At 38.7% G+C, this 21,603-nt stretch overlaps 1 protein-coding gene across 4 annotated transcripts in view; it reads right to left on the bottom strand.

Moving 5' to 3' along the window:
* Window positions 1–745: 745 nt before the first annotated feature.
* The window catches only part of LOC134665534 (embryonic polarity protein dorsal), a 45,006-nt gene continuing 24,148 nt past the window's right edge, over window positions 746–21,603 (bottom strand). For 2 of the 4 annotated variants that reach the window (XM_063522515.1, XM_063522510.1), the window contains exons 6-8: window positions 16,243–16,475; window positions 15,573–15,728; window positions 13,586–15,322 (exon numbers count right to left, since the gene is read on the bottom strand). In XM_063522515.1, the coding sequence (XP_063378585.1) occupies window positions 14,084–15,322; window positions 15,573–15,728; window positions 16,243–16,475 (1,628 nt within the window). In that variant the 3' untranslated portion in view covers window positions 13,586–14,083. The other 2 variants (XM_063522519.1, XM_063522525.1) reach the window with 2 other exon arrangements.

Below are 21,603 nucleotides of genomic sequence, written 5' to 3'. Positions count from 1 at the left end.
TAGTGGCCCTCTGTTTGTGCTAGTGGCGCCCTCTACGCAGAATTTTGAGTAATATTCCCTATTAGCAGGGCCGTCTTAAACTATGCTGGGGCCCTTGGGCATATACATAGACCTAGTATTACATAGATGAGCTATACGCGTGCCTCCGTGAGGGACAAAACATACGCAAAGCGACAATATTAAAAACTCGTTTTAACATTTCTGACAACATACCAAAAACAATCTACGTAATTCGGTCGGGTTATTAATTTGTTGCCCACCGTAAACCATACTACATATTTGGTGGGGAACAAACAAAAAGTAAGACTGTGACCAGGACAAGCAATAATACCGCTTTCTCTGCTACTCCTAGTGAAATTTCCATAAGTGCATCTTGTTCGGTCGTTTTGGCCCCTCCCCCGTGTCATCTCTATATTATTGTACCTCTATGGGCATATAAGAATTTGGGGCCCTTTTGTAAAGTAAAGAAAGCAAATTAAATTAACATTTTTCTATTACTATGATCTTCTATTTATTATGAGTAATCGAATGATATTATTACTGTCTGTCCTTCAGGGCCTCCTGAGGTTGGGGGCCTTGGGCACGGGCTTTACCATAAGGGCTTATGGTAAAGACGGTACTTACTGCCTATTACTTAGGTAAACCAAACTCAACTTAAATTGCTTCGCTTTGGTTTACAGCGTTTAGTCAGACTTAATAAGTTAATACCAAAGAATGGTCGAGGAAATAAGAATAAATAGATCAGTCACATAGCAATAAAGTTTATTCTCGTAACATAAATATAAAAATTCTAGTGTTCATTATGTACAAGTTACATCTACAACAGAATCCCACATTTAATGTGTTGGTTACAATTACATACTTAGGTACATTGCACAATTGCGAGCATCCACATCTAATTTGCGGCTAATGCAACTTTCTCTAGTGTGATGGTATTAACAAAGCTTTACTGAGAACAATAATGTCAATTATTTATGAAAAATCTTATACAGTATTGATGACTACAAAACATCAACCGTCATACGCCATGAGATGAACCCAACAACTAAGGCCTAATTCGCACGAGCGCTTTTACAACGCGCGTTATAAAAGCGCTTGAATCCGTTCGCACGCTAAATTGGACTTAATGAGCAAGGCTTAAAGTCGAAAATCCAACAACGCTTGATAAAAAGCGCCATCGCCGATGTGTGAATAAATTACCTACACATGACTGTATCTATTTGTGTTATTCAATTATGTTTTAACGCGCGTTGTAAAAGCGCTCGTGCGAATGAGGCCTTAACCTATTAATTTGCAGTACAAGTTTCATAAAACTTAAAAAAAAAAAATTATGCTGGGACAAATGCTGCGAATGGCTTGCCTGTCTTAATGGTAATAAATTTGGCATGGCATTAACGAGCTAAATTAGTAAAATGTAGTTACCTGGTCTGATCCATTCATAATTACTGAACAGCATAGTTAATTCCAAATGTATTTTTTTGGTCAAAGTTATATCATTTCTCTTAAACATCTAATAAATAAACACCTTTCTTTTCAGGTTTTAAAACATCTTTCATCAATAACACAACCGTCGTAGACTCATTCATTTGTCATTATATTGCATAAACTCTCGACATCTCTTGATCGCATTCGTCGAGTGACAGAGACAAAATACCCGCCTTAGGCTGCCCGTTAGAAAGATACCAATAAATACGACCGTGATATGCCTTTTGTTCTGGTCTGGTCATATAAGACTGCGGCAAGTATTTAATTTACCTAAAATTGTAGATTTCAGAGTTCAAAAAGAGAGTTAAGCATAATTTAAAATTTAAACTTATAATTTTAACACCCCTGTCTGAGATCGTCAACTTTTTCACTGCTTTGGAATAACTTCAATCAATGCACACGGGCCTTTTTTTGGAAAATGTAAATAACATGGTAATCATTTCTAGAGTCACAGAAATGGTACAGATATTTTATTTTCCAATTCGTGACTGTTTTGTTATTATGTATTTAATTATTGTATTAACACATTCAGTCCCGAAAACCCGACTATCGGGTATTTTATGATTTCGTTCTCAGGCCGGACGTCCCGATATTCTGCTTTATATGACGAAATTGTTGTGGCCTGGCGCGGATGTCCCGTTCGGCTGGGTGGCAATGAATGTGTTAAGTATTAGCATTTTCTTAATCTGAAAAGATCATACTGCATTATTACTTCAAGTCAAAAATAATATTCCCTAGTGTCAGAATAAATAATAGTACCTACTAGGTACAGAAGACTCACTCTCTAACAAAACGCGTCTGTTACGAGCAGCACAGATATGGCCGCTAGGTGGCGACAGCGCCACGCGCGGCTTATGGCTTTCCCCAAAATTGGGATGGAACGGGTGTACTTTTAGCTACCTGTAGCAAAGCGACGAAATCGCGGAGTGAGCCACGCCTGCTAGTGTCGCATGTCTTTGACAATATCTAATATAAATAATCGCGCCAATATGTAACAGGTTTACCACTCAACCCAGGCGGTATGTAAAGTGATGTTTACTAAGGTACTAACATTATACAATTCAGTTTCAAGCAGTGAAGCATTCAACCAGCCCACTGTTAACTATAACCATAATAACTTCTTACAAAACGTCACATTTAATTAATAGACCTATCTAGTACCTATTCATGTAATTACAGATAAGCGAAATATCCGCTTTCTAAATTGTTTTGTTTTATACCCAAAAATATATAAAACTAATATATTTTTTCTATAATTGTGATAAAGCCGAACTCTGCTTTTGTATCAAAAGGTACTATTTACACAACAAAGACTGAGAAAAGTTGGGAGCTTTTACAGACTTAAACCTCTTTGCCAGTCATTTATTAAAAATTCTCAAGGAATTCCTCTCTAAAGATATGATACCGCATAAAACTAATAACAAAATCTTGGATCTGTTTCATTCAATGATAAAATCCATTTGACTAAGAAGTCACAATGTAATCATACACAGTTAAAAAGCAGGCACATTAAAATATCAAAAATCGCCATCTAAGATCAGAAGATCACTTAAACTAGACCACAATTTGATTGGACTGTTAGCTATAATATTTCAAATAAGAAAAAGTTAGCACATGAGTTGAGTTCCATACACAAAACTGTCACATACAGTTATTTAGATAGCACATGAGTTCCATACACGAAACTGTCACATACGTTATCAACTTCTTGGTCGACACTAGTCACTTCTTTTCATGTCGTAAGTAAAAGAATGTGCCGTAGCATTCGTAGCTCTTTCATTTTGCATCTTTCCCATGCGTTGCCAGAAGTTACTCAGGCTAGACGCTCGCGGTATCACGTTTCAGTTCAGTGAGAATTGGGCACAGTAGTCTTTGGTCGGCATCCAGGCTGTCAGCTCCAGAAGACGCTACAGCTCGCCAAGTATTTGGCCAAAATTACATTGGTTGCCTGAAAGTAGAAATATTTAGGTATTTATTATTTGTAAGGTAACTTCAAATCAGCACATTTTGTTGCGTATTTTTGGCATTACCGGTTTCATGAAAAAAATGCTCTATACTACTTGTTTTGAAACTAGGTGTTCTGTGGCTTACATGGTCGGTATGAGTTCGCTGGTGGAGAGCGCTCGCAGGCTGTCGGACAGCTCGGGCGGGCCGAGGGTGGCGATGATGCCGGACAGGTCGGCCGAGTTGAACTGCATGTCGCTGTCCAGAGGCGGCGCCGCTCCCAGGTCTGGCGCCTGCCCCGCAGGTTGCTAAGCAAATATAACACATTTTTTAATGTGAATTCAGTGTATCATAATGCGTAAAAATTTCTTCGCATCATATTTTAGGTCATACTAATGCTACTAATACAAAATTTGATTTGTCGATTTAATCGTAGATTAAAGGGGCCCACAGATTACCAGTTCGCCGGACGATATCAGCCTGTCAGTTGTTTGGAGCTGTCAAATTGCGTTTAACTGACAGGCTGATATCGTCCGGCGAACTCTAAAAATGAACCCCCTAAGAAGAGGTAGGAGAAGAGGAGGTCTACATGATTTACATATGTTGATATACATATGCAATAAAAATACCACTTACTATATATATGTATATTTGTATACATATACGTATATTTTATAACGTGTAATGATATTGTGTGACGTACCATGGTCTGCATGTGAGGGGGTGACGCGTGTAGCATGGGGGACGGCTGGTGCGCGGGCGACACGCCGCCCTGCAGCGGCGACATCTGCAACGTCAAGTCTATGATAGTACATTATTGTCGAGGTCGGGAGGCAAATGCTGGCCTAGTACCTATGTAATACTTGGTAGGTAAGAACCTAAGCCAAAAAATGCCTAGCCTAGCCAAAAAGCCTGTTAGTGCTTGAAAATGGAGACCTAAGCTCTCCGAAACATGTCGCGCGAGTGACTAAAATTACATGAGCTAATTCGTATTTTATGGCTTAGGTTACACGACAGCTTAATTCAATTTGGTACGATCATTTTTAAAAAAAGCTAGAAGAAACGCTACTAGAGACTGCCCAGAGCTCTTGGGTTGCATGTGTGAGAGCGATGTGTGCAGCTTGGGGGACGGCTGGTGCGCGGGCGACTCACCGCTTTGCAGCAGCGACATCTGCACCATGCTCGGGTTCATCATGGAGGGACCGGCATGCTCCACGGTGTGACTTACCATGGGCTGCATGTGCTGGGGCGACGTGTGCAGCATGGGGGACGGCTGGTGCGCGGGCGACACGCCGCCCTGCAGCGGCGACATCTGCACCATGCTCGGGTTCATCGCCATTGAGGGGCCGGGCATATTTTGCATATTCGGCGACAGCCGATGTTGCGGTGACATGGCCTGGATTACAACAAAAAGTTCCGATCATGCACATCCATTTCGCTCACGCTTACGCTCAGTGAGAATGAAAGAAAAACACTTAAATAAATTCTTACAAATATGAAATACATAAGTCAAAATTACAGATAAAGACAAACGATGAATTGCTAATTGATCATTGTAGCGTGTTTATAATAACGACATTTATCTCTAGCTGTGCACTACCAAAGCGAGACCTACATCTCCTAATCCCAGCATGTTGGGCGACACGCCGTGGTTGGGCGACGGGGAGGTTTGCGCGAAGTTCTGAGGGCCCCAGTAGCCCCGCGGGTCCCCCGCGTGCGGCAGGAATGGGTTCGTGTTGGGTACGCCTAGATTGGGATCGGGCGGCATCCATTGCTGTAAAAAAGTTTCTCTTTATCGCAACTATATTATATTAAAATCTATTTTACTTAGAGATACTTTCGGGCTGTTAAAACGTGTCATGTCTCAAGTGTCGATCCCTTTCTTCTCTGTTGGAACTGTCATAAAGGACTTGACTAGGCCTAAAGTATGTCCGATTGAGGATGTGCTGTTTGATTGGAGGTGGGTGCGGGTCACTCACCTGGTACTGGTCGGCGGGGTCGCGGTACTGCGGCGGGGGGTAGTGCGGGCTGCCCACGCCAGCCATCGGCGGGCTGTGGATTTGCAGCGCCGGGCTCGCGTCTGGGAAACATATTTTAATTAAAATGCATGCCCTATAGCCATTTCATTAATCTGAAATGTATGTATATAAAAAATATGGAATTTTATGACATGTGGATGTCATTTATTTTTTACCTACCTCTCGGTTCCTTTTTAATGGCAGACTCGTGAAATCCCACTGAAAGATAAAATACCTCTAAGTATTATTTTTGCATGTTACATGGAAAATAATCTAAAATAAATAAATAAAAACACAATATACACTCAATGCGACGGCAAGCACGATGCGTAAGCTGACAATGGGCTAGCAACTGATACGATGTACAGTCAGCAGCAGAAGTCGCTATACTCTCCAGGTGCTCAAAGAGCGGTAAACGTTTAAACTGTCAAAAAGTTGTTGACTGTCATGGTAGCAATTACTTGTGAGCGCTCAACATGTCACAAATATCTTAACAGTCGCTATTCATTAATTTCTACACTTACAACAAATCATTGATACCTTAGCTGTCAAAAAACCACTGGTATCTAAGCGGTCAACGTGTCAAATATATCTGAACAATATGGAAAAATAGACGTTTAAAGCATACATGTATGGTCGTATATTGAATGAATAATAGCTATGCTAATTTCAGGTAAAGCGTTTTGACAATCATCGAAAGCAGTACAGTCTTGTCATCACATACATCTATCTCACGTTTTGCCCTTCAACCATTGACAGGGGCCTGTCAGTCAACTTACTGCAAACTATTTCTTTTATTGAATAGAATCATCAAAACGAATGAGTGACACATAGCGAAAGCTAGCTGAAGCCGAATTTAGAGCCAATTGTCAAGGCACGTTGTGGTCTTGTTACTAAGGCGTTCGCTTTTCAAAGCAGAGACCGCGGGTTCAAATCTCAGTCGGACGCACCTAGAGATTACAGCTTTTTTTTTTGGTTTCATTTCTATTATTAATTTGTAGTTTTTTATTAATTTCGCATACGTTTATATGTATGTTGTAGCGTATGTACGACTTTCTAACAGTTGTAGGTTTGAAACCGCAGTGGGCGTTCCTTAGATTACTCCTGTGCAGAATGCCATTTGATGTTTACTGCTAGGTTATACTAACAATAAGTTCAAAGATATACAGTATATATCAGAAAGAAAGGCCAAGAAAGAGACCCATTGATGTTTAGTGAACCACTATGGGACCAACCCCGAAAACGCGGAAAGACATTGGAAGTTTCATACATTTTGCTGGCCTCATGTTGAAATTTTCTATGGGAGAGTACATTTTTTTCCGGGGTTTCGGGGTTGGTCCCATAGTAAAAGTTGTTCAGTATGACTTAAACATTAATGGGTCTCTTTCTTGGCCTTTCGTTCTGATACATACTGTATACACGGTGTAACATGGGGAAACCGAATAATTTTAACCACGCATTTCTGAGGTCAAAAGAAGGAAAAAAATGTAATATGAGTTTAGGTAAATTACGCCAAAAAAAAAATTTTTTTTTTGTTTTAGTTTTCAAATTTTCTGAATGTTATTTATGTGTACATAAAAAATAAATGTTATTGGTAAACATGTCACTTAAAATTAATTTTTACATTTTTTTTTCGTAAAACCTACTTTTTGCAAAATGTTCCTTGTCACTTTTTGACATCTATCAATAAGGATATTTCAAAGAATTATATGACAAAGAACAACTCTCAATCTTCAAAAGTGTGACCAAAAATGAAATGCAAGTGTGTGCGTAAATTGTCTATGTGAGATCAAAAATCGTGATGTCATGTTACAACATATTAATAATCTGTCGATGTTTGATTGGTTTATCGACTACTTTTTCAAATGTGTTATTTTAAACACTAAAATTCTATGACATTATGACGTATAAATAACACTTGCACTGCGTTTGCCATAAAAATCGTTGCAGACTTATCTTAATGTAACTCTTACTGTGTTGGAAAGTGAAGTTATCATGACACGCTAAACATGAACACCTTCAAAAAAGTATAACAATTGTTATTATTTGAAGTCGGTTATAAAAGATAATATCTTAATGATGTCTTGTGAAGAAATAATTACATAGCTATTAATATACCGACAAGTTATCGATACTGTCATATGAACATTTTGTCAAGCCCTAGCGTAAACTAACAGTTTATGTTTTTACACAAAATATTCTAAATTATTGACTAATATGATAAAATATTAGCACGGAACGGAAGAAAAACTTATAACGAACTGTATAAATCGGCTTCTTACACTTTTTACGCTGTTAATTTGACAAAATATCGCTATGAAAATTTCGCTCGGAATATCATAAATCCTCTGAAATTAGTATTTGCTTGGATTATTTGGACCTGTGACACTGCAATCCGGCACACTACAAGACACCATCTTCACTGAATTACTTTATTTAATACTTTTCGTCCTAATCCGTGTATATTTTTCAATTTGAAAATTACCGTGTTACGCTCTTGGCCGTCCGCGGCCGTCGTCAAACTCAAAAGTGGTTACGTTTTCTCATTGGTAGTCTGACTCTTTCGCACTTATGGGATGTTCATATACGTGATGGCTTCCCTTTCGCACACTTAAGCTGTCTGTCAAGCGCAAGCGAATCCTAGGTCTATGGGATATTTAGACTACGTCCCATAGCAGCATCATCACCATCAAAAAGGCCTTTTACACTATGTAGCAGTAAAAACTTGTTTTTTTTTTACTTAATATTATCTCTGAAACTAGGCGTATTTCAAAAAAGTTTATAGGACATTTTTGTCTCTAAATATGATCAGGAATACGCTCTTAAAATTATTCGGTTTCCTCATGTTACACCGTGTACTCCTCCGTATACTCTATCCTCTCTGCTAAGTTGTAAAAACAAAATTCGTCATTCCTATGGTCAACAGTTAGAATATTACGTAGGTACCTATATGCATGGCAGTGATGGTTTTATCGCATAGGTATATCTATAGAAGAGGAGGCACCGTTCTTCCGGATCATGAGTCCAACCAACAAAATAAAGAGAGGAGTCATAGTTGGATAAGCTTATGACCTTTACTGCACGTGCTCCTCACGTGGGGCCACGGCTAGCCTCTATCACAAAGCCATAAGGTTTACATGTCAGATTGGGACAGTGAACGTGTTAAGTTTCAATTCTATTATTTTCTCCTTCGTTCTTTGATCGATTCAGAGCATCGTATTTTAGTACTATTTAGTATAATTTTAGTACAATAAGCGGGCTAAATAAATATATTAACGTATAATATGCTCTACGGTTTGGCAGAACGGCCGCCTATGATAGTTAAAATAAAAAACCGATCATTTTCGTAGAACCTAAGTACTTATTTATTGTCTAAGTTTGACACTTGACGATAAAATACTTCTTTAAGAAAGGAGGTGTCAATTCGTAGTTGCTACAGTATTTTTTAAAAAGTTAAACAGATAAAATGTTGATGCTTAGTTACCATTAAAATAACAACTGCTTAGCAACTGGTGGCACCCTGGCTGCTGACGTACGTGATTGGCAGTGCGTGTGGGTATTAATGACAGCAGCTTGAATTTGAGTGCTTAGTTACCACTGGCTTTCTAACCGTTATTGTCATTGTAATTAAATAAGGGTGTATGTGTTAAAGAAAAACTCAGAAGTTAAGATATATGTGACGAACTGAAAGCCTACGCTAAAATGACAACTTAGATGTCCTTATTTTTGTGACGATTGAAGTGTATATGTATTCTTGGACACCTTGCCCGCTCAGGTATATCTGCTGCTGACTGTACATGAGAAAATAATACGCGAGATACACACTGTGCTCGTCGTTTCCTTACGAAAATAAGTTAACATAAAACCAATTAAATTAGGCTACATAACAACCATGCAGATTATAGTGATTAGCCTAAAATAACATCTAACATTCTAAACGCAAAATAAAATATCAGGCTGAAAAACAGTTAGTAAATGTTGAAAACATAAAATATATAAAAATAAGACATGCATTTTAAACGTCGAACTCGAATAATTACTAAAATCTATTATACATATTTTGTAAAACAAAATCATTTATTTACAACTATTTGAAACCAACGTTACATAAAGAAGCACATTAGGTACTAATTAAAAATTTGTGTTAAGTCACATATTTTACTTCTCCCGAGTATATACCAAAATTCTTCTTTGTGCAACGGAAATTTATTGGGATATTCAAACACAACCATGCCACAAAACAACATCGTACCTCTTCAGATTTAGGAAAGTTGGCTGTGCGATGAAAAAAAAACACTCAGTATTTTATTAGCGTATTAATAGTTTCCATGTCACTCAAGCTTGTGTACCAAAAATATATTGTTATAAAAGTGTAAAAACTAGATATAAAGGACTACAAAATGATAATATTCGTACTTATATCGCTTTGCAGCCTGGTTTAAACATTGGATCTTTTGCATAATGTACATTTATCAAAAATCTTTAACAATACAAATATATTTCGTTGTAGATATGTTTGAGATAGTATATTAATACTTTGTACATGTAATTTTTAGTCACGTTGTTGAATGTTAAAGGCAATACGATGGTGTATTTCGCTCACACTGCGAAAATCGCGTTTTTTATATAAAAATTGGCACCAATAGCTGTAAGTCCGATTCCCACTCTCGATACAGCGAGATCTCGCTGTATATTAAGTAGGTAGCTGGTAGGTATCTTACTTTACATTAGAATGTATTTTTTACTTCTTTAAATTAAAAGTGCATTTAGGTAGCTCGGGATTGGTTAATGTTGTATTGCTATGACACACACTAGACACTAGCTGGGGTTTGCTATTTTCATATTCGTCGACCAACACAACACCTGAATGCACCTTTTAGTGTGACTTTTCTTACATTTAAACACTGAAAACACTTTATCTTCAGTATTGGCTTTCTTACGAATTATAAACCCTGATTAGAACTTTTCTAACCTCAAAAGTAGTGGTACATAATTAACTTTTTCTCCCGATATGTTAGGGTTCCTATGATAGCTAATATGGCGGTACAATAATACGAACACAACACTATAATTCAGCACAAAGTTACTCACATTTAATTTTGGAGGAAAAAAATTACCACTACTTTTGAGGTTATAAAATTTCTAATCTGAAAAAAAAAACTGACTATAGTCTCGCTATGTAAAGTATGAAAAGAAATAGATATATTTAGCAACACAAGCCTAAACGCCGAACTTCTATGAAAATATGACGGTTATGTTCGTGTTGTTAAATACATTAATTTCGCTGTAGACTTAATTTAGTTGGTTGTGTAACCTGTTTTTTGTTATAGAAAGCTAATGAGCAGGAATACACAGCGCCACTAGTTTTTCATAAATGACAGTTAAGTGGTAATGGGTGGGCCTCTGTTACACCAATATAAATAGAAAGAAAAAGACAGCGTGTATCATAGAAATATGAAACTTTTGTGTATACTTTTGTAATATATATGTATATATTTTAAATAAAATATTACACATACATAAATATGATGTCGTAGGTACTTTTATAAAATTTTGAATATAATTCAAGCTTCAATATAACACATTAATATTAACATTCCGCAATATGTTATATTTTTATAATTATTGCTTGTCGCAATAATTCTACCCCACCGGGCATTAATAACCATACATGAGGAAACTAGTTGGAACGTTTTTTTTACTTCATTGAATCAGTTTTCTTATGCAATGGTAATGGTTGTTAAGCCTGGTGGGGTACAATGTAAAATAAATAAATATTTTCATTTCATTTTAGAATAGTTGTGAATGTTCAGCATCACATGTCAACGTGTCGTCACAACGTATTAATATTTATGTTATCCTACTTTTATCTTAGTTTTATAGTTCCCTTCCATCTAGGATAATCATTCAGGAATAAAGACACCTGGTAGAAATTCGATCATACTATCAAATATCCTTTCGCTAGTGTATCACGTATTGCTAAGTTGTCAAAATTAAGCTTTAGTGAAGTTTCATACAAATTTAATTTACATGTATGTATGACGTGATAAAAAGAAATTGAAATCTGTGATAAATAGCAACAACAATCAGTCACAATGATAGTGAAACTAAAATATACATTAATTTAAGTTCAGAACCTTTTAAGTCAGCAGCACACATATCCACAATATTAGCATACAAATATAGTGTATTTAAATATAATTTGTACCAGTGACACCGAACTAAAGAGTGCAACACTATGCGATCATAGCGACTCTTAGCTCTAACTTAGGATTCCTTTGCACGCTGTTAGAACGGACCCTATAAGTCTCATACAGAACATTTAAATTACGTCATATAAAATGGCTACTATGCAGCGAGTACAAAGATACATAATACAATTGTGAACCTTATTCCATAACATTAGGGCTTAAAAGCATGGATAAAAAAGCATATTTAATTCTTTATATTTCACAGTGCAGTAATAATTCTGTATGAGTACCGGACTATTTCCTTCGTGACATTATTTGAGATGTATGTACTCGTATGCATCATTGTTAAATTGATAGAATATGGTTATCCTGTGTCAGCTAGTTTCTATACGCGATTTATACGATATATCGCCGACATAATATACTTATTTTTAGTCACGAAAAAAATAATTTAACTAGTATTAAATATCCCAAGAAAAAACGTAACTAAATAAAATAAAGTTCAACGTTTAAAATAACTAACTTTATAAGTTACTTAAAACCAAATGCACAACAACACTCGACGTCCCAAAACCAGAAATCAACATAACGAACAACCGGGAATCGAACCCGAACAAAATGTAAATATAAGTAATAGGTAAAATTAACAAGAAATAAATAAAAACAATTATGACAATAAAAACTTAATTGTACATTTTTAGTTAGTAACACCACCACCATTGATTACCTAGGTCCTAGACCATGTGTAGTATACTACACGAATTATTACGACTTATAAGATAAATATATATGTATATAATAAGATGTTTAATGCGATCATATAAAATAGTAAACAAATGACAGCAGCAACATCCTATACAAGTCCACTTCCCACGCGTCGCATAGAGAGTGTGTAGGATACCGTGCACGTAATGAATGTATAAGCGCCAGTATAAAAGTTTTCTAACTCGAAGGGTATGATGACACCTGTCATTTCAATACGTTTTAGGTTATAAATTATATATGTAAAGATGACAGGTGTCATCCTACCCTTAGAGTTTGAAAAAATAATATAGAAGCTTTGTCCAAAATTACACTTGGTATACCTTATCAAAACACGTTTGGTTTGAATATAAAATGAGGCAAATCGAACGATAAGACGGTAATCATTATCATCTAACACCGTTCATCCCATATATTCTAAACAGTACACGAGTTAATGTTTATTATATGATATGAGATTCAATAACAATAATAATAATACCGCGGGTAGAGTCTTCGCCCTAGCAAGACGTCTAGTAGGGATATGATGGCTATTGAGTCTATGATAGCCATTTTATATCGTTTAAATTTAATATTAGTAGTCAAAACGTAAAGGTCGTAATTTGAATCGTTAAATCGTGTATGTCTGTTGCAAACGTACATATAAGTAATGTGAACCAATAAGTGGCAAATATTGAGATATATGGTTTGCCAAATTTTGCCTAAAATACTTAGAACTAGAAAAATTTCTCGCCCAGTTTACTTTGAACGTGGCAAGAATATATAATAAATAAAATTAATCTTATAACGGCAACTACTGGCTTCATTAATAACATTTAAGAGGAAAGATCCACTTAGTTAATGTCTGAAATTATTATATACTTTAGAAACATATCCAAATAGCCAATAGTCACTCGTAAGAGACAGATAAAACACATCAACAGTTGGCATATTCTTAAGGCCCGCAACCAATCAATAGGTAGGTACTTAATAAATTATACCTTCTGCAGCACATGCATGACAGAATCAATGTATACATGAATGAGATGCCAATTAATGAGTTGTTTATCGTATAATCCATCACCATACTAAGTAACATTGTAAATACAATACAAAACTTACTGTCTTGCTTGTACGTAGCTAAGAAAGAATCTATATTCTGCGCCGTCTTCCGCTTTTTATTACTTAAATAATCCGAATCTAGAACATAGCAAGAAAACATTATTAACACACATTACATTAACACTACCATATCCAACGGCAACAAGCAGCTGTCATTCAAATTATCATATGAAGAATAGTGTTGATGAGTATCAAAAATACTTCAGTTGAATTATGACAGAATATAATAGAATAAATTGAGGACTTGGAGGGTAATTTTCATATGCGTTGAGTCAACTCAATCAGACAAAGTTGTATGTCATCCTATAGATAGAAGAACTTTGACATTTATATGTATATTATATACAATACCTTCAATTTAAACTTAGCAGCTACCTTTAGTTGAAGCAAGGACGTATTGTATCGCGTATGGTAATTATAATTTAAAATTGGCGTAAAGGCCTAATAAGTCACTATCCTAAGGAAAAAAATACTAGAAAAATTTGGCTAAGTACGGGGCGGACTAGATTTGTCAAGTCGCAGACTAGTGTTTATAATATAGTCAGAAAATAATTGAAAGCCTAATGTTTCTATTACGACCGGTTAATTTTGAAATTTGCTTCCATCTACCGGCGAATAGTAACAACTAGTTTCATCAAACTCGGATACTGTAGCGTGTGGAGCGACCGCCATGTATAAAGCGTAATGTTCGGCATCGGTTAAATCCAAGTCGTCCTGGAGCTTTTTAAACTGCGAAGCATCCAAGGCTAAAACGCTTTCAGCCACAAGGATGGTATCACCATCTGTCGGTGGCAAGGGGTGTAAGCTCGCGGGTCGGGATAGACGAGTTTGAGAAGCCGTTTTCTCATTGTCGTCCCCGTGAAGCGAAATGTGGGTGACGCTATCCGCGTAGCTAAGGCCTGTACCGGACGCGTTATCCTTTAGAGACGTGTGAGACACGGACGACTTGAACTTGGACGGTCGCACACCGGACACGCTGCTGACAGAGCGGCCCACCGGCTTACTCTTCTTGCTCGCTTTGCCTTCAGATTTAACACTAGGTGCGGGTGATTTTTCCTTTCGTCTAAAGAGACGGGAGAGGAAGGAACGCTTCTTAGGCGCAGGTGGCAACGCCGGCTCGCTCCTAGCCGTGGTAAGTTCAGTTCGGCTGGTCTCTAAGTTACGCGTTATGGGTAACTGTCGACCAGGCTTCAGGAAGCTGTTCACGGAGGTCTGAGAAGTTTTAAAACCCTCCACCGAGGGAGTTTTACGAATGCGTTTGGGAGGCAAAGGAGGGGCGCGTTCGTCGTCCGTGTCCCGCTTGAGGGGCGCAAATTCTATAATGGGGCCGCGGTACGTCTGCACCTGAACATCCTCGTACTGTTCCGGATCGGAGATCAGAACGGGGTTCCTGAACGCGAGCTGGAGGCTAGTGTAGGTGCCGGCGTCGTTAAAGTCGTCGGCATCCTCGCACTCCGCGCTGGCGACGTTCTGCAAACGCGTGCGATTCTCGGTATAGATCTCGTCGAGCTCCGCGACCTGGTCGAGGAGCTCGTCGAGGCCCTTCTCGGTTTCGAGGGGCGGGTCGGAGGCGGTGCCGTTGAGGTCGGCGATGTCGGCCTCGCCGCTGTCGCCGGAGTCGCTGGGGCTGACGCTGTCGCTGGAGCAGCTGGCGCGCTTGTCGTCGTTGTTGTTGGAGTCGGTGCGGTCGGCGAGCAGCAGCGAGAGTACGTTGCGGTCGGGGAGCGCCTTGCGCGCGGTACCTGCGTAGTCGGGCGTGTACTCGAAATCCACCGGCGCGCTGCGGGCGCCGTCCGATACTCGCTTCAGAAAAATCTTCACCTGCGAAAAATAATTCAGCTTAAGAAGCTTGATTCACTGCCATCTCGTTTAGTACTTATTTGACTCTGTACTTTTACCTATACAGTACAGCCTGTACTGTTCTCCAAATTTTATGCTTATTTTTGTAATGGCGATATAGACGTTATATTCGGCCAAATTCGTGTCAATGTCAGCAATAAGGGGGACTGCAATTGAAAAGCAGGCGTCAAGTCAACACAGCCAGCTAAGCCTATAGTACGTACGTACGTACCTTGACGTTCTCCATGCACATGGGGTCTCGGTAGGCCGGCGCCTGGAAGGCGATGGCGACCTGTTTGTGCACCAGCACGATGTTGGCGGACGCCTCCCACACGGAGCCGTCGTCGAACGCCTGGCTGAACACCACGTCCACGTCGTCGCGGGTCACCTGCACATCACATTTTATACAGTTAGTTGCCCAAGAATAAACCAAACTAGACATGTGTCGTTCACGAGTGAGTGATTAATAAGAGATCTTTTGATTGAATTCAATCACTCTTCAACTGATAATTAAACTCGCTCAGTAACTCTCATGCTCAGTGTTCCTTGCTCGCTCTTTCCCACTCATGATTCGAATGAGCCAGCCGAGCGTGAGGTGAGGAGCGAGTGAATCTATGCGAATAGGTTTCGGAATGGTTCGGAAGAATTCAGAGGGTCTCGAGAAAACGTGGTGGGATCGAATCGTGTTATGCCATCCTAGTTGCACTTATGGCCGTGTATGTGTGATTGCTTGACATCTCTCTTTACTCACTCGTGAACAATATAGTCTACAGAACAACTGAGCGAAAATGAGTGATATATATCAGCGGGAGCAAAAGATGTAAATCAATCTTTGACCTCAGTGAAGCGTATCTCTAAACCAAACTGTAACGAGATAATGTGTAGTATGAATCGATTTGTACCTTCTCACAGAGCAGTATGAGCTCAGTGCCGCCGCGCACGGTGGCCGCGCACGTGCTGAGCCGGTTGATCTGCAGCTCGCACATGGCCTTCTTGTCGTAGATGACGTCCGACACCACCGGGATCAGCGCCTGCTTGATCTTGCTCGTGTTGCCGCCGGGGATGTACACTTGGAAGCACAGCCGGACGGCGTTCAGATCGATGTTCTGGGGTTGGTTCTTATGACTGAAGCCAGCTGGAATGGACATGAGATTTATTAACTTTATGAACTCTACGTCAACACGAAAAGGTGAACTGGACGCCACGCGTTTAAATGTTATGTGGCGTTGTAAGTATTACATGAAATGCGATAAAATATTTTTCTTAGAATTACACAAACGGCAGCAGACGCTTGCAGCTTTGAAGTGAGTAATTGACTAGCATAGTACAGCTGACTGACAAAAATCAAGTTATAATGTCTATAATTGAGTAAATTTGCATGCTGTTTGTGGACAGCTGAATAAGGAGGACAACAACAAACGTGAACATCCGTAACTCTACATACCCTTTTCAAGCAAATAAATGATTAATGATTCAATAAATGGAGCGATTTAATGTTATAGGTAAGATGATGTGTCCTGGTGCGTAAAGAGCATGTAATATTTATTATTTTATTAAACACATCGTTGCAACAATCTCTGTAAGGTGTTATAATCTGATTAAATTTATAGGCTTTTTATTACACTTATTTACACGCTATAAATTTTGATTAAGCGTGTTAGGCTATATCTACTATAAATAGATTATACTATCTTAAGATTCTTTGTTTTTTTTTTCCACGCACTGAGAATAAGCCTTTGATTTTAATGGATGGCGGTAACATATTAACCTAAGTACGGCAACCGTGAAACGAAACGCATCTAGCTATCTATACCGAAAAATTGAAACTCAAATTTAAAAGATTTCATACAAAGGTTAGACAACTAAAAGTCCAAAACTTTTATCGAGGTCAAATTGACCTTGACCGAATATTTCTTTGAATGAAGTAGAAATGGTTATATAACAAAATATTAGACCGAGGTATTAGGGCTTAGGCCGATAATGGCATTCGGGCCGGCTGGAGCTACAAAAGAAGTATTTCCGTCCCGCTATTCCCGGCCATGACGCGCTGCGGCCAATCGTGTTATTTTCAACTATGACCTGCAGCAATCTAGTTCGGTAATTAATTGCCGCCCTTATGCCAGGTCGCATTTTAAATAATACAGAATGGGGTCTGACACCATAGCAAACGTAGCATTAATCATAATAAAACCATGCATCGTTTATCTACACCTAATTTATTAACGAATTAATCTGCCAGAAGATTGACTTTTACCATAAAGATGTTTTGATTTATATACCTACGTTACTCCTTGATGATATGAATATACATATTAATACTCAAAGCATTTTGGTAGCAACTTCAAAGTATTTTGGTCGCATGCCAGTATAAGTAGAAAAATATATCGTCTTGTTTTCGTGGCACTAGTGCATTGCTAAGTGTTTTGCTTGTAATTACATATTTCTGGTAAATCGTGCGTTGCGATATGTACAAAACATAATCCCTCAGTACACGCGAGCCAAGTGGGACAGTAAAATGGGTCATAAAGCAGTTATAGACGCGTTCGTTCTCGCCACGGACATTGATAGAATAACGCGATTCGCCACTGGCAGTGAATCTAATCTGGTAAAGCTTTGTTGATTGATGGATTGTGTTCGGGTTTGTTATAGCGAACCAGAATCGTAATATAGGATTACAACGTGATCTATAAACATTATGAGATTTATGAGGTAGTGGATATTAGACTACAAAAAATAACAAAAATCATAATGATAATACCGGGTAAAAAGGATCCAATTATGCGGTTTTAACGGTTTTTAAATGAGTCAAGCGATGCAGCATGTTCATTGCATGATGTGATGTCATAGTTTGTTATTTCCTCTTAAATTTGTAGTAACATATCGTTTGGACGCATCATGGAGAATGACTGAATCGATTCATTAGGACATTAGCCTTTTTATTATTCAATTCAAGCAATGCCTTTTTTATTGTTAACCCTTTGAACGCTACGCCTGCTATATACTGCGCGCCGTCGCAAACCTTACCGAAATGCACGAAGGCTGATATGATATTACACCGTAACCGTGCACATCTGTTGAAGTCTTTGAATCTAATCATAATAATTCAGTTATAAAAATACTAGGCCACCGGGACCGTAATAGACAAACCTATTATAATATCAAGTCAAGTGTCACATTCGCACTAAAGTGTTTGATCATAATTAATTGGGTAAACATACCTACTCGTATCGCGGATAGCGACCAGACAGATCAGTGACCTTTATCGCTATCGTCGAGGAATGCCCCTGTGGGTCGATGATTATTTTAATTTTTAACGTTATAAATATCGCGCGATATCCATGAAGACATTTGTACAAATTTTATTTCTAAGGTCAACTTTTAAGTTTAGTGTAATATCAAACATGTTTGTGGTTAAGGTTTTGTAAGTATCTGATTCAACTCTGCGTGTCACCTGTTTAGACAGAACCGGTTCATCGGTGTACTGTTTATTACGCAACTACCAACTATTTCAGATTAAGCTTTAATATCCACTAACTACCCCGAAACCTATCAAGACAACAGCATTTTTTTTTTAATAAAGATTCAGTACTGAATGCAATGGAATGGAAGGCATAGTTTAAGGCCTCTGGGCGGATGGAGTAATAGGTATCTTCTATTTTAGCATAATGTCAATGTGGGGACTGGGGAAGACCGGCACATGTAATTCTTGTTGTGAAGAGTGCTATTACATTTCGGGGTTGAGCGAGTTTAGGTATTTTACGCGCTGCGGCAGGCCGTGCGAGCTCAGTATTCCGATCCCTTCTACCACACTCGCACTACAATGATGGATTAAACATTCTTGATCCTTCGCGAAGCATATTGAAATCAACCATAACAACACTAACTGTACTTAACTTATAAAGTCCTAAAACTGTTATTTGGTAAGTACGAAAATACTAAATGCAGTGCAAATGTACATAGGGGCTGTTCATAAATTACGTCATCTATTTTTGACCCCCCCATCCCTCAAATCATCCAAAAATCATGCTTCGGATGACTCTGTTTCCTCCTACGTCATGCTACCATCATCCGATGTCCAGACCCCCTCCCCCCTCCTCCCATTTGAAACGACGTACTTTATGAATAGCCCCATACTCGTTCTTATGAACGTATATTACTCGAAAGAAATTATAGGTACTCGCTTATTTACAAGAAACTGAAGATACACAGGGTCTGATGATGGAGCTGGAAGGTGGCCACGGGTACCAGTCTATCATGTAACTAAACCACTTCGTGTTTGGGCTCGTTTGATTCGTCTCAACAAGATCTTTGACACTGAAGACACACAGGGTCTGATGATGGAGCTGGAAGGTGGCCACGGGTACCAGTCTCTCATGTAACTAAACCATTTCGTGTTTGGGCTCGTTTGATTCGTCTCAACAAGATCTTTGACACAAGACAGTACTCAGGGTCTGATGATGGAGCTGGAAGGTGGTCACCATTACCAATCAACCATACAACTAAACCACATCGTGTTTAGGCTCGTTTTATTCATCTCAACAAGATCTTTGACACTATATAGGTGATACTCAGAGTCTGATGATGGAGCCGGAAGGTGGTCACCGGTACCAATCAACCATGCAACTAAACCACTTCGTGTTTGGGCTCGTTCGATTCGTCTCAACAAGATCTTTGACACAAGATAGTACTCAGGGTCTGATGATGGAGCCGGAAGGTGGTCACCGGTACCAATCAACCATGCAACTAAACCACTTCGTGTTTAGGCTCGTTTGATTAGTCTCAACAAGATCTTTGACACTAGGTGATACTCAGAGTCTGATGATGGAGCTGGAAGGTGGTCCCGGTACCAATCAACCATGCAACTAAACCACTTCGTGTTTAGGCTCGTTTGATTCGTCTCAACAAGATCTTTGACACTAGGTGATAAACCAAACACGAAGTGGTTCAGTTATGTGATAGACTGGTACCCGTCGCCACCTTCGAGCTCCATCATCAGACCCTGAGTAGTATCTTGTGTCAAAGATCTTGTTGCGACGAATCAAACGAGCCCAAACACGAAGTGGTTCAGTTACATGGTAGACTGGTACCCGTGGCCACAGTCCAGCTCCATCATCAGACCCTGAGTACTAACTTGTGTCCAAGGTCTTGTTGAGACGAATCAAACGAGCCCAAACATGAAGTGGTTCAGTTACATGATAGCAGTGTTGGCAAAAAATCAATTCGAATTGACGATTGACGATTGAGAATTGACCCATCAATTCGAATTGACGATTGACGAAACTAATTCTAAATCTACTGATTGAAGATTTACGATTACTAATCGTTAATTCGAATTGATCGGTCAATCCTCAATCGTCAATTCGGATTGACGATTACTTTGTATGTACCTACCTAATGTCCTTTTTATTTAGGCCATTTTTGTGAAACTGACCAAATGCGTTCAAAAGCGGTGTCTGAGTTTACCAAAGGTTCCGAAACATGTTTCCGATGGCTATATGAAGGATGTCCTTTTTGGAACATTTTCGGGACTTTCCTTGAAATTAACTGATAGCGTTCAAAATCGACATCTGAGGTGCCCAAAGGTTTCGAAACTTGTTTCCGAGGGAAATATTGAGAGATGTCCTTTTTTGGGACATTTCTAGAAATTACCCGATTGCGTTTAAAATCGATATCTGAGGTAAACAGAGGTTTCTAAACATTTTTTCAACTGCAATATTGAAAGGTGTCCTGTTTTGGGACATTTTAGTGACATTCTTTGAAAGTGACTGATTGCATTCAAAATCGATATCTGAGGTGCAAAATATGATTTCAACGGCAATATTTAGACTCTACACTTTAGCCGCGTACTTACTTTACTACCTGCATTACTCCACCCTGCTGAAAAAAGGTCATTTTTCGGTATTGCCGTCAGAAACATGTTTCGAAACCTTTGGGCACCTCAGATATCGATTTTGAACGCAATCGGTTAATTGGAAGAAATGTCCCATACTTAAATGTCCAGAAAAAAAAGGAAACTCCGTCTGTATTGCCGTCGGAAACATGTTACGGAAGCTTTGGAAATCTCAGATATCATTTTAAAGTGCCAACGATCAATTTAAAAAAATGTCCCGAAATGGAAGGGACATCCTTCAATACTGACGTCAGAAACATTTTTCGGGACCTATGGTCGACATCGATTACGAATATGAACGTAATTGGCCAATTTCGAAAAATGTCCCTAAAAGGGACATCAGTCAATACTGACATCAGGAACACGTTTTCGA

The sequence above is a fragment of the Cydia fagiglandana genome, chromosome 1 (genome assembly GCF_963556715.1).
Source record: "Cydia fagiglandana chromosome 1, ilCydFagi1.1, whole genome shotgun sequence".
Classification (NCBI taxonomy): Eukaryota; Metazoa; Arthropoda; class Insecta; order Lepidoptera; family Tortricidae; genus Cydia; species Cydia fagiglandana.
The sequence above is the reverse complement of the archived record's forward strand: the minus strand, read 5'-3'. Positions and strand labels throughout refer to the sequence as shown.